This window comes from Cnephaeus nilssonii, assembly GCF_951640355.1.
Source record: "Cnephaeus nilssonii genome assembly, chromosome: 5".
Lineage (NCBI taxonomy): Eukaryota > Metazoa > Chordata > Mammalia > Chiroptera > Vespertilionidae > Cnephaeus > Cnephaeus nilssonii.
The window spans coordinates 29,758,454-29,772,151 of NC_137076.1; the positions used below are offsets into that span (position 1 = coordinate 29,758,454).

General features: G+C 53.4%; 1 protein-coding gene across 1 annotated transcript in view; it reads right to left on the bottom strand.

The window, feature by feature from the left end:
* Positions 1-974: 974 nt before the first annotated feature.
* The window catches only part of ATCAY (ATCAY kinesin light chain interacting caytaxin), a gene marked incomplete at both ends in the record, with an annotated part of 27,208 nt that continues 14,484 nt past the window's right edge, over positions 975-13,698 (bottom strand). Inside the window, 10 exons of the mRNA XM_079773077.1 lie at positions 975-993; positions 1,453-1,485; positions 2,890-2,961; positions 5,148-5,183; positions 5,868-5,966; positions 9,856-9,942; positions 10,518-10,649; positions 11,697-11,799; positions 12,106-12,291; positions 13,608-13,698. The exon at positions 13,608-13,698 is cut by the window's right edge and continues 131 nt beyond it. Coding sequence (XP_079629203.1) covers positions 975-993; positions 1,453-1,485; positions 2,890-2,961; positions 5,148-5,183; positions 5,868-5,966; positions 9,856-9,942; positions 10,518-10,649; positions 11,697-11,799; positions 12,106-12,291; positions 13,608-13,698 — 858 coding nt within the window. The remainder of the gene's footprint in view (positions 994-1,452; positions 1,486-2,889; positions 2,962-5,147; positions 5,184-5,867; positions 5,967-9,855; positions 9,943-10,517; positions 10,650-11,696; positions 11,800-12,105; positions 12,292-13,607) is intronic.

The following is a 13,698-nucleotide window of genomic DNA, read 5'->3' on the forward strand; positions in this document are numbered from 1 at the left end:
CCAAGGTACATGCCCTTGACCGGAATTGAACCTGGGACCTTTCAGTCCACAGGCCGACGCTCTATCCACTGAGCCAAACCGGTTAGGGCCCTATTATTATTTTTAAAGTGGAAAATACTGTCCCATGTACTTGGAATCCAAAAGAATGGTCTAATCTGGCTTTGGCGCACCCTCAGCAGCAAGAGTGGCACCTGTCCTTCAAGGCCTACCATCCGCTCCCCACCTTCCAAGTATGGTTCTGAAGGGGACCTCTCTCTTGGTGCCCCGGCAGAACAGACCTCAGAGCTGGTGCCTCCAATCAGACTGGAGGGAAACTTCAACCCATCTACCCCCCAACCCTGTCCCACATCCATCCATCCATCCATCCATCCATCCATCCATCCATTTATCCATCCATCCATCCATCCATCCACCCACCCACCCACCCACCCACCCACCCACCCACTCATCCGTCCATCCACATACCCATCTATCCAACCACCCATCTGTCTGTCCATTCATCTATCTGTCACTCTGTATAATTCCTTCTTTTATGTCTTTAACCATTTCTACCTGAGGATACCCAGGAGGGGGTCTAATTCTGTTGATTATTGGATCTGCCGACTTATTCTCATGGTGGATGATTTCCTTGTGTATTTTGTCTGTGGCTGTGAACTCATCTCCAGAAGGCATGGAATGAGACGGTCTTTTCAAAAATGCATTGAGAACTTGCATTCACTTAGTATCCCCTCAGCCGTACTGGTCTAAGATTGTTTTTGGTGTTTATTTCTTAGCTTGGGGCTTCTTGTGTCACCCGGGTAGTATCAGGGCAAGTGTCCAGGCCCTGTTACAGATGTAGGAGAATGTGTGGTCAAGGATTAACCCCGCATATTCCAAGGAAAAGTGTGGCTCTTGCCTGGCTCCTGGGAGGCTACCTCTGAGTCCTGGGAAGGTCCTGCCTGATAGGAGTGACTTTGTTTACCTGGGGCCTTGGCTCATGTCAGGTAGTCTATGCTAACAACGGGATTTAGGGTGGGAGGTGTCAGCTTGACCTCTGGAGGGGCTGGAGAGGAAGGGCAGTCAGCTGTGCATGTGACTGAGCCCAGTAAACACCCTGGACACCAGGGCTCAAGTGAGTGACCCCGGTTGGTAACACTTCCTGTGTGTTGCCCACATTTTTACTGGGAGAATTAAGGGCTGTCCTATTGCTGACTTTCACCTGACTCCATCCTTCCACTGTAATAAGCTGTCACCATGAGCACAGCAGCTTTGCTGGGTTCTGAGTGGTTCTCGCAAACCACTGAACTCGAGGGTGGTCTTCAGGACCCCGACACACGAGAAGGCTTTCCTGGCATCCAGAACCAAGCAGGGACACTGAGATGGCTGTGGGCAGACGGTGTGCCCTTTGGCTGGGTGGGCTCCACTCAGAACATTTCAAAAAAAGGCTCCAAGATCGCCCTGCTTCCTACCCACCTTGTTTCCTGATCTTCTGTGACCGGAGCAGACCTATGGAAGAGGGAAGGAGTCTTAGCTTTATTTGCCTATTTGGGGGAGCCTGGGCATTTGCCTGTGAGCCCCATGAGGGCTGACCCAGCTTCAGCTTCATCTGGTACAAAGCAAGTGTCAGCGTGTGTCTGCTGCGTGACAAATGAGCCAGGACAGGCAGTCATGAGGAGATGGGCCGAGGCCTTTCACTAATACGAAGCAAAGCCACTAATGTTGCTCGGGACCCACCAGGTCTGGAGAGGCCAAACACAGCCACAGGGACTGGCACAAAGGTCACCTACTGGGACCTTCCTCTGAGAGCAAAACTCTGTCTCTCGGTGGCATCACTGTCCGTGGTCCCTGTGCTTGGCTTGTCCTGAATACAGGGAAGAGGAGGGAATGGTCCCAAGATAGACCCACTGCCCTTGGGGACCCCAAGGGCAAGAGAAGGAGGGTTTCACAAGGGTCACATGCAGGAGGCAGACCTGACAGAGACAAGAAACTTGGGAAGGACTTCCAGAGGCGAGGGAGGGGCCGGGGCCAGGCCATTTGTCTACATATCCCAGGGCGAGGCGCTTAAGGACTTTCAGTCGATGATATTTGGTGGATTTTAAAACAGGAAGGGGGAGGGAGGGGATGGGAGTGACTGCTTAAGGGTCTCCCCCTGGGCTAATGGGAGGTTCTGGAACTAGGAGAGGTACTGAATGCACTAAATGGTGTACTTTATTTTATTTAAAAAAAATATATTTTTATTGATTTCAGAGAGGAAGAGAGAGGGAGAAGGAGATAGAAACATCAATGATGAGAGAGAACCACTGATCAGCTGCCTCCTGCACGCCCCCTAGTGGGGATCGAGCCCACAACCCTGGGCATGTGCCCTGACTGGGAATTGAACCGTGACCTCCCAGTTCATAGGTCGACGCTCAGCCACTGAGCTACACAGGCCAGGCTAAATGGTGTACTTTAAAATGGTTCATTGGATGCTATGTGAGTTTCACCTCAATTGAAAATAAACGAGTGAGGAGAACCCAGGAGAAGGGCAGGGCCTTACGCCGACAAGTAACATGTTCTGTGTCCACGTTGTCCAGCACAGGAGCCCTGAGCCCTGACACGTGGCCCGTGAGATCGAGGAGCGAACTTCCAAATGCTATTTGCTGTTAATTCGTTTAAGTTTAAATAGCGGCCTCTGCAAGTGGCCCCAGATGGGACAGCTGAGGGTGGAGGGAAAAGAGACCCCGACACGGAGCATCTCCGGTGGGGTAAGCATCGTGCTGGCTGGTTCATACCCGTGTTTGTGTTTCATCATCCTGGTAACATGGGGATCATGAAAACACGCTAACATCGTGATCGCTTTTATGGGACGTTCTGGGGGGCCCGGCAGGCCCGGTGGGTATCCTCTCTCGTCTGGGGTCACCGGCCTTTTACCTGTGCTCCGCGGGCGCCGCCTCCGGCTTCTCCTCCGACCTGGGCAGGCCCGGCTCCGGCTGCGGCCGTGCGCTGGGGACACAGAGAGGAGACCAGGGATGACGAGGGGTGGATGACGGGGGAGCTCGGCCCCCGCTGGCCTCTCTGACCTGGGCCCACGGTGGCCTGAGAGCAGTGAGGGTTTTGTTGCCCCAGGAAATTCGGGGCCCGGGAGGGTGGTGAGAAGCGGTCACCCAGGGGTTAACGAAGATGAGGCAGCTGTGCGGAAGGGGGGACAGGGGAGGGGCAAAGACCCTGAACCATTCCTTCTGAGCATTTATCTCAGCGTATCCCCCAGAGGCATCTATGCATGTGCTCCATGGATGCTGGCTTCCCTGTGCTACGATGCCAGAAGGTGGGTGTCCTGCTTGTGTTAGTCTCTATTCCTGTTCATGGCTAAAGCTTGGCAGGCAGGAGGAGTACAACTGAGAGAGAGAGAGAGAGAGAGAGAGAGAGAGAGAGAGAGAGAGAGGAAAGAAGGGAGAGAGAGAGAGGAAGGAGAGGGAGGACAGGAAGGAGGAGGAAAGAAAAAGAAAAAGGAAAGAGATATTACCACTTCATGCCCATTAAGATGCCTACTCACATAAAAACAGAAAGTAACAAGTCATGACAAGGATGTGAACTGGAACGCTGTGCACTGCTGGTGGGAAGGTGAATGGTGCAGCCCGTGTGGGAAACAGTACGGCTCCCCTGTGTGAGGTCCCCAGAGGAGTCAGATCCATGGGGACAAAGCAGATGATGGGGCCAGGGGCTGGGGGAGAAGTTGGTGTTTAATGGGACAGAGTTTCAGTTTGGCAGATAGAGTTTGGGAGACGGATGGTGGTCATGTTTGCACAACAATGTGAATGTACTTAGTGCCCCTGAGCGGCACTCTTAAAAATGGTTAAAATGGTGAATTTTACATTATGTGAGTTTTACTACAAGTAAAAAATTTTAAAAAATGACAGGATGAATGAAGAAAGGGAAGGAGGAAGGAAGGAAGAAGGAAGGAAGGAAAGAAGAGCGAGGAGAGGAGTGAGGAAAAATCCCCGAATGGCAAGGGATGGTGAGCCCCACCCGCCCTCCAGCCTCGCCTCCTCCATGCTGCCCTCTGTCATGATTAAATGACGCTGTGTGAAGCCGGCATACTTTTGCTCATGATGTGTCTCATCTGCCGACATCACCCTGCCCTGTCCCCAGGACCCGCTTTCCTCACTGGGTGAGGTGTCCCTCTTTTTTGCCATTTAAAGAAACTTCTGGACCAGGAATCTCTCTCAGTCGCCTCTGTGTCCCTGGATTCTAGCACAGAGCCAGGCAATGATACATGCTTTCCACCTGTGGAAAGCCCCAACTCTCTCACAGACTTGCTGTGTGGCCATGAGCAGGTACCTTGCCCTCTCTGAGCCTCACATACCCGGGCTGTAAGATGCTGTTAGTATCCTGGGCCTGCCTGGCTTTGAGGGGCAAGGGATGTGAAAGTATCCAGGCGATGGGCTAAGTAAGGGCTCTATAATTGGGTGGGACCAGAATAGTCTTGAAGGTCTGTGACATACTGGATCTTATTAATGAAAAATGAGCCAATAAGGTATTAAACGGGCATGTCTGGGTCTGTTGTGGTGAGTGTGGGGCTTGTGTTGCCTCTGTAAAAAGAGACCTTAATATATATCATCATGACTAGAGGCCCGATGCACGAAGATTCGTGCAAGAATGGGCCTTCCTTCCCCTGGCTGCAGGCACCGCCTTCGCTCTGGTCGGAGCTGCCTTTCTGCCTTCCCACACTGCCCAGAGGCCCGGAGTGGCCGAGGGTGGGGCGGGACGCTTGCATTGTCGTGCCTGCGTATGCAAATTAACCCACCATCTTTGTTTGGGTTAATTTACATACTCACTCCTGATTGGCTGGTGGGTGCCACGAAGGTACGGTCAATTAGCAGGTTACTCTTTTATTAGTATAGATTACCATGAGCCCACCACTTTTGCAAGTGGGCTACACTGCTCCTGATTTTTCACTGTAACCCCCAAGGTCACTGTGAACTTCTTATCTGCCTAATGTCATTCTGTGACTCAGTAGGGAAATCTGGATTTGAACTCGGGTCTGACTCCAAGTTCTCGTGAGAAGTGCAGGGCCTCTAGTGTGACCTTGGTCCCTGCAGAGCCAAAGCCATTGACTGCTCCCCACATGCAGGCCCAGCTCAGCGCCAGCCCCCCCGCCCCCAGCCCGGACAGGGCCACTCTGCACAGACCTTTCTCTCCTGGCCTTGAGCCTTTCCTCTTCATACCTGGAAGAGAGGGGGAGCGGCCTGTCAGACACAGCCCTCCTTCCCTGCCCGCACACTGCCCAGGGGGTTCTGAACGTAAACCAGGCTTCCGAGCAGGAAGTGCAGCCGCAGCTGACATCCTGCTGCCTTTCCATGTTTCCTGCAGCTGCTTTGCAAGCCCCCAGGGCAGGGAGGATCTGTATTGTTGATGTATCCCAGCACCTGGTGTCCATGCGACTCAGCAGACATTTGGCCTGACCCAGTGATTGAACAGTGCCGTGATAAAGCAACACACTCACTGACGTGGGTTGGTCTACACACCCCTCCATTAGGGCAAAATATTTCTGTAAAGGGCCGGAGAGTAACTATTTTCAGCTTTGCAGGCCAGTCTTGGTTGCACCAACTCAATTCAGTTGTAGCTTGAAAACAGTCCTAGACCATCTGTTAATAAATGGGTGTGGCTGTGTGCCAATAAAACTTTATTTATAAAAACAAGCTGTGGGCTGTGGCTTGCTGGCCCTGCCCCGCACTAGGTCCCCGGGCCCACTGTACTTTCTAATTTCACACGTGTTTGTTTCACTGATTCCCTCCTTCCTGCTGCTCTCCCGCTCACGCCTGGTTCTTGGGCAGCTGAGTGGGGACCTGAGGAGCCTGGGGGCGTTGAGGATGCAGGTGGGGGCACTCACAGGGCATGGGGACACTTACTGTAGCACGCAGTCCGGGATCTGCACATGTTCCATGGGGATGAGTTGCTCCAGCTCTTCCAAGCTGTGCACATACTGGATCTTGTTGATGAACTTGACGCTGCCAGGAGGAGAAGATGTGGTTACCCAGAGCCAGAAGGAGCGATGGCAGACAGGGTGGCACGCATAACCCAATTCGAGGATGCCCTGAGCACCTACGCTCAAATCTCCCTCCCCACCCAATGCCAGTCGCCACCCTCTACCCCTAGTGGGGTGGACAGAGCAAGGCCTGGGGTCTCCCTGGCAAGAGGAGAACGGTCCTGGCCCTGATCCCCACTAATCTGACGCAGTTGTTTAAAGGAAGCCAAGAGGCAAGAGGTTCTAATAGACTAAGTATTCTCTTCATCCACCTAAGAATTGCTCCTCTGCGTTCATTTTCCCAGGAATGCTTTCCTGGCACTCGCGTCCCTGCTGGGGACAACACCAGTTGTCATCGGGGCACAGAAAGGCACACGTGGGACGGCTGATTCACCCTCCGTTCTTTCGGGCTGAATGGCTTCATCCTGTCCAAACCCGGACTCGGGCCGCTGGACCAGGCTGTGCTTTGTCACCAGCACGCTGCTTTGAACCCACGGTTATTAAAAAACATTTTTTCAACTTAAATCTAGTTTTGGCGATATGTAAAATACACTTTTTTTCAAGGGAAAAGAAAAAATTTTAACAATGCGAAATGTAAGGCCAAGAGAATACAACAGTACAATAAAGAAGAAAACAGCCCCCGCTGGTTGGGCTCAGTGGCTAGAGTGTCAGCCTGCGGAGTGAAGGGTCCCGGGTTGGATTCTGGTCAAGGGCACATGCCAGGGTTGTGGGCTCCATCCCCGGTGGGGGGTGTGCAGGAGGCAGCCAATCAATGATTCTCTCTCGTCGTTGATGTTTCTATCTCTTTCTCTCTCTCCCTTCCTTGCTGAAATCAATAAAAAATATTTTTTAAAAGTTTGCTAAGTAAAAAATAATAAATTTAAAAATAAAAAATAAACAGAAGGAAATAAGTAATAATAATAAAAAAAGATACAGTGAAAGGTCTACAAGAGTATCAAGATTTATATATATTTTTAGAGATTAGACAAAAATACAGCTCAAGCCCTAACTGGTTTGGGTCAGTGGATAGAGCGTCGGCCTGCAGACTGAAGGGTCCCAGGTTCGATTCCAGTCAAGGGCATGTACCTTGGTTGTGGGCACATCCCCAGTAGGAGGTGTGCAGGAGGCAGCTGATCAATGTTTCTCTCTCATCGATGTTTCTGACTCTCTATCCCTCTCCCTTCCTCTCTGTAAAAAAATCAATAAAATATATTTTAACAAAATTCAGCTCCAGCTCTCTGGCATTCAGTGGTGAATTAAGCAGCTCACAGTGCCCATAAGGGAAAAATAAAGCGGTTTCTTCGCAGAGGCCAATGGTAACTGATTGGGAAAGACAGAGTTTTCCCATGGGGAGTCACAGAGCAGCCTTGTGTACTGGAATGAACAATGCCAACTGCTTTCGTGCAGTTCAAATGCATTTCTTTATTAAAAAAATTATTCTCACAGCACGAGGGCTCCCTCCAGTTGGTGTGACAGAGGGTAAAGGGTGAATAGGTAGAGAGTGGATCTCAGACCCGGGCAGGAATCGTGTCCCCACCAGTCTCACCAGGGTTGTCTGCTCTGTGCCTGAATATGCCCGGGTTCCGCAGGCTCAGGGCGGACTGATTGGATTTGTTAGGAAGGATTTCTTTGTGGTGCTCAGAGCCAACACCTGCTGCTCTGAGTGCTGGTCTATAAATACAGGCAAAACTTACGTCATGAGGGTGTGGTCCCACCCACCATGCCCATCACTGCAAACAGATACCCGCATCTCCGCTGTGACCCGCTGCCTGCCTGTGAGCTGAGCTTTCTGTCTCATGTTGGGGCGGGGGGTGCGGGGGGGGGGGGAGCGCTGTCACGGGGGAGAATTCCAGTTCAGTGGCAGCACATTCCCAGCCTTCGATTAGCATGGAACACGCCGGGGTTTTCTTGGAGATACAATCACAGAACCTCAGGGTTGGATTGCAGGTCAGAATTGGTCTCCATTTTCCTCAGCTTTTCTGTTACAGATTTTTAAAATTGACTTTTAGAGAGAGAGGAAGGAAGAGGGAGAGAGAAACATTGATGTGAGAGTATAGATTGGCTGCCTCCTGCACGCCCTTCTGGGGATCGAGCCCGAAACCCGGGCCCTGACCAGGAATTGAGCCTGTAACCTTTTAGTGCCCCAGATCATGTCCAACCAACTGGGCCACACTGGCCGGGGCCACTTTCCTCGGCTTTTAAAAGGAGAAGTTCATTTTTCTCCCCTCTCCCCTCTTTTTTTTCTTTGAAAGCTCAAAACAAGATCCTCAAAATTTGCCATAGGAATAGCAACCAAGAGTGAATGAATGATCTGCCTTGGATGATGGGATATTGAGGCCAGAAGGCAGTTCCGTTTTGCCCAGTGGGTTCATCATTAGCACAGATGACCCATAGTTAGTGTATTATTCACCTGCTTTCACTATTATGAGTCCTTGAGCACAGAGCGCCTGAAGTTGCTTCCTTGCAAATCCTTCAAGGCAAAGTATGGGCCCAACTCTTTCTTTCTTTCTTTTTTTTTTTTAATTTCAGAGAGGAAGGGAGAGGGAGAGAAAGAGATAGAAACATCCATGATGAGAGGGAATCATGGATCGGCTGCCTCCTGCACGCCCCACACTGGGGATTGAGCCCACAACCTGGGCATGTGCCCTGACCAGGAATTGAACCGTGACCTCCTGGTTCCTAGGTCCACGCTCAACCACTGAGCCACGCTGGCCGGGCTGGGCCCGACTCTTAAACGCATCACAGATTCTTAGTTGGGAATGTGGAAATGAAGAAGGATCTTGACTCAATTCAATGTTTGGCATGATATTAAGTTAAGTGTACATTCAGTTTGATGTGATTGACTAGGGCATGTAACACGCCAAATTTGGTTTTCCTTGCTCTGTTTTTCCAGGTGCTTCTATATAGTGCAGCTGAGGGCGAGCCCAGCAGGCCTGGAGGACCCAAACCCTGGACGTTGCAAAGAAAGCACTGGCTCTTGGTACTCGTGGGAGATCAGCTATAAGCTCAGAATTGTCCTGCCTGGTAAGAGTGTCTTGGGTTACCCGGGGCCTCAAATCCTGCCGTGTAGTCTATGCTAATGGTGTGGTTTATGGTGGGGGCCTTGAGGCATGTAATGTCAGTTTGATCTCTGGAGTTGCTGAAGACCGAGTAAGTTCGGCCACCTGGTGCTCCGTTCCCGTGTGGCTCAGCCCCGGGAAAAGCCTGGACACCAAGGCGAGCTTCCCAGTTGTCACCTGTGCTCGCTGGGAGGAGAAGGGCTTTGGGCACAACCGGGAGGGGCTAACTGGAAGCTCATTTCCGGTTTCTCCTAGACTCCCATATGCACCCGTTTCCTTTGCCAATTTTAACCTTCACCCTTTCGCAGTAATAAACCGGAACCATGGGTATACCAGCTTTTCTGAGTCCTATGAGTCCTTTTGGTAAATCATCGATCCCAAGCGGGGCTTCACGGGCTGGATCATTGAATTATTGGCCGGGAGTAGGTAGACCCTCTTGGCATCCTAAATGGCTCCCCCACAAATTCCGGAGTGAATGGAGCTGGGCTCCCTTCTCGGGGAGTGTAGGGGGCTAGTGACCTTGCTGTGTGACTCTGGTTGAGTTCCTTGACCTTTCTGAGCCTCAGTTTCCTCATCCGTGAAATGTACATGATTACACCAGCGTCTCAGGGTTAAATGATAAAAGGTATAGCCAACATTCAATATGCGAGAGCTGATTATTATTTTTCTCGTCTTTGTCGCTTAATAACAATACCTGTGATTGAAAAGGGTGTAAATTAATAACACGCATTTAGCATAGAGACGCTGGGAAATGCAGATTAAAAATAAGAGACACCACCCACGCGGGTATCTGGACGCAGGTGACAATCTCACCTGATGAAGGGGCGGGAGATGGCCAGCACAGTGCGAATGAACCAGGACGGGTGGACGATGATTAAGGACTTCAGGTTTTTCCGTAATCTGCGCGGGAAGGCAGAAGAAGCGAGATGGGCTCCTGGGGCAAGCCCTGGGGAGGGAGGGGCTGCCTCCTCGTCCTCCCTGGAGGCGCCACCACTTTACAGGGAGAGGGCGGAGTCTCGGTAAAGCCACGCCCCTGGGTGGAGTTTGCAAGTGGCGGGGCTGTCCCTCTCCTAAATTAGAGTCTGAGCAATTTAATTTGTCATGTTGAATTGCATCCCCCCTCTCCCCCCCAAATTCATAACCCCTAGGTCCTGAGAATGGGACACTATCTGGAAAACAGGGTCTTTGCAGATGGAATGATTTCAGGTGAGGTCCGACCCGAGCAGGGTGGGCCTCTAATCCATGATTAGTGGTGTCCTTGTAAAAAGAGGAAATTTAAGACCCAGATGCACACTCGGGGAGACGCCACGTGGAGATGAAGGTAGAGATTGGGGTGAGGCATCTACAAAGCAAGGGGCACCAAGGACTGCCAGCGACCACTAGAAGCTGGGGGAGCATGGAGCAGATTCTCCCTCTCGAACCAGCCCTGCTCGGGTCCCCTGGCACCAGAGGCGGGCCCCACCCCGCCCCTTCACCTTCTATCGATCATCTGGTAACACTTCTTCAGCCAGCTGATGCCGGGCATCCTCCGCCGGGGGGTGGCACCGTTCAGGTACACGATCATGTAATCCTCGGCCACCAGGAGTTCCAGACTGCTGATGACGTACCTGGTCATGGGGCACAGAGGACAGACAGCCCAGTGAGAGCGATCCTGAGTTAGGAAGCCCCAGGTCCTGTGGCACCTGCTCCCTTTGCTACCCCCTGCCCCAGCTGTGCCAGCCACACCTGTTCAGGAATTGTTGGCTGTCCCAGCACACGCCAGGTGGGGTGGATGTGATTAACACTAGCCCACCCCAGATTGTGTCAGTGAGTATAATGAGCATAGCAGTTACTATTTAATTGAGCACTTACTATGTGCCGTGCTTTATATGCATGGCTTCACTTACTATCTCCACTAATTCTGGGGATGGGTCTCAATAGCCCCAGACATAGCTGGGGAACAGGCACCCACAGTGGGTAGTTCACGGCACCAGATGTTAGGGGCCTGGGGTCCCTCCTGGCTCTCTCTCTCTCTCTCTCTGAGGGATTTCAGAAAAATCCTTTCCTCTCTCTCAGCCTCTCCTTTCCCGTCTGTAATTGGGAGACTGGGTTCCCTGGTCTCTCAGGCCACTTCCCATTCTGACCTCCCACAGGTACCTGCTCACCCTCTGGCCCCACCTGGCACCCAGGTCCCGCTGTGTAAGAAGGAAATCTTCCTGATAACGACCGTGAGTAATCGGGACTTCCTGAGCTCTGCCTGTCATCTGCCCGGTGCTTTACACGTATTATCTGTCTCCGTCATAATGAAACGGTACCTGTGTGTCCTTGGGCAAGTGACTTATGGTCTGTGCCTCAGACTCTGCCCCTGTCGAATGGGAGGCACCTACCCCGCCGGGTTAGGGTGAGGATGGAATGCGTTATCACGTACGCAGCACGTAGCCTCGTGGCTGCCACATAGTGAGTACTCAATACGTGACAGTGACGGTGACGACCATGATTGCACCGATGAGGCCCAGTGGGTGAGCAGGGAACTCAGATCCAGGTCTGCTGGTGGCCCAGCCCCTGCCTGGTGCCAGGCAGAGCCCCCTCCCAACGTGGCTCTCACAGCCTGGTCCAGCCCACTGCCGGGACCCTCAGGAATGCTGGTGGCTGGGGTGCAGCCGGCGGCCACTTACAGGAAGAGGTGCTCCATGAGGTAGTGGTAGTCGGGAGAGCTGCTGTCTGGGAGGAAGCAGGCAGCAAAGACGATGATGGCACTGAGACCTTCGCCATAGTACCCTGGGGGGAGGCAGCCAGTGAGCGCCCAGGCAGAGATGGGCAGAGCCCTCGCTGAGCTCCAAGCTCTGAGCCGCCCCGTGCCCCTGACCTGTCTCTGCCTTTGGTAGGCAACGCCAGCCATCCTCCTAGGCACCCCCATGTGCACCCTGCACCCAGGTCTCATCCTCATGCGAGTTTCACCCCCACCCACCCAGAGACGAGAGCTCAGCTTCCCCGTGGCTCCTGAAGAGACCGGGGTTCAGAGAGGGCCACTGACTCCAGTTGCCCAGCTGGAGTCAGGAGGGGGCCCCAAGGGTGCGGCCTCACCTCCGTGGGTCACCACCCTCATGTAGGGCCGGATCATGTGCAGGTCGATTCGATGCTCCTGTTCTCCGATGATCACTGTCCGCCACAGGCGCCCGTTGGCAGCACTGCCATCCTCCGCCGTGCCGTCCCCAAACAGATCGGCGCTGGCCCCGGGCATGTTCTTGGCAGCGGCCACGGGGGTGTCATCTGGAAGGGACGCCTGAGTTTGATGTCTCGTCCCAGCCTCTCCCCGCTCCCTCTGCTGCCCACGGCCCCAGAGCCCCCGCCTCTCGCCCCAGGCCACAGGCAAAACAGTATCCTCTACTTCACTCACCAACGGTGTTAGCCTGAGGCTGCGGGGGGAAATGAGGGACCTGGTAGTCAGAGAGTCACACCCAAATAACTTTTTCCAAGCCGCGGCATACAGGAACGTGCCCAGGGTGGGTGTCAGACAGCCAACCTGGGGAGAGCTCCTGTCTGCGAGCGCCTTGCTGTGTGACCTTGCACGCCTTCTTCCCCTCTCTGGGCATCGTTCCTGCTCAGCCCACTCTTAAAACATCCACCTCTTTCCCACCTTTCGCCCTGCAGGCTTCCTGCCTCAGGAAGTGACTCAGCCATATTCCCAGCTGCTCAGGCCCCCACCATCCCCAGGCATCACCATTGGCCCCTTCCTCCCTTTATATTCCACACCCACCACCCAGCAGGCTCTGCGGCTCTCATTCCGTCCCCAGGGCCACCACCGTCCAGTCTTTCTGACCTGACCTGTGCTTTTGTCTTGAGATGTCAGATCAGCTAACACCTCCCCAGCGAGCCCTGCTCTAACCACCCTTCCAGAGGAACCCCCCACACCCAGTTACCCCAGCTCAGGGGGTCTCACCCTGAGCACTTAGGAGGTTTGGGCCTGGATCATTCTCTGTGGGGGGCTGTCCTGGGCACTGTGGGGGTGATGAGCAGCACCCCTGGTCTCCACTTCCAGTTGTGACAACCATAGATGTCACCGGACATTGCCAAGTGTTCTTTGGGGGGCAGAATCACCCCTCAGGTGAGACCTCTGCCCTAGGCCTTCACCTCCCCTGAGTCGCTCATAGCCCTGATGGCCAGCTGCTATGACCTCACGCGCCTCTTTCATGACCCAGCGTCTGTCTCTGACCAGCGTGCGTGCAGGCGGGCACCCTCTCTTCCTGGCGTATTCCCTCCACACCCCACGTCGCAGTTGAGAGCTGCTCCTGAGCAAATGCCCCGCAAACACCGTGGGGTCAGTTGGAGGCACTTTCTTTTGGTCTCGGTCAGCTTTGAGAACAATGTCCCCCTGAACCACCCAGGTTTACAAGGAAAACATGCATGGCGTTGCAGGGGCAGGTGGATCTGGGGGTGTCCCGTGAGCCCTGAGTCGGGGTACCTGCCTACCTGAGCCTGTAGGGATGGAGGAATTGCTCTACTGAGCTGGCCCCGGAAGCCAGCAGGGCTGCTGAGTGCCATGTGGGGCCAGGCAGGGGCCACGAGCAAACCTCAGGCTCACTCACCCTCCCACTCCAGCTCATTGCCATTCCCCAGGAACTCCAGCGAGTCCGTCTCATCGGGGGTCTCGATGTCGTCCACGTTGATGTCCAGGTC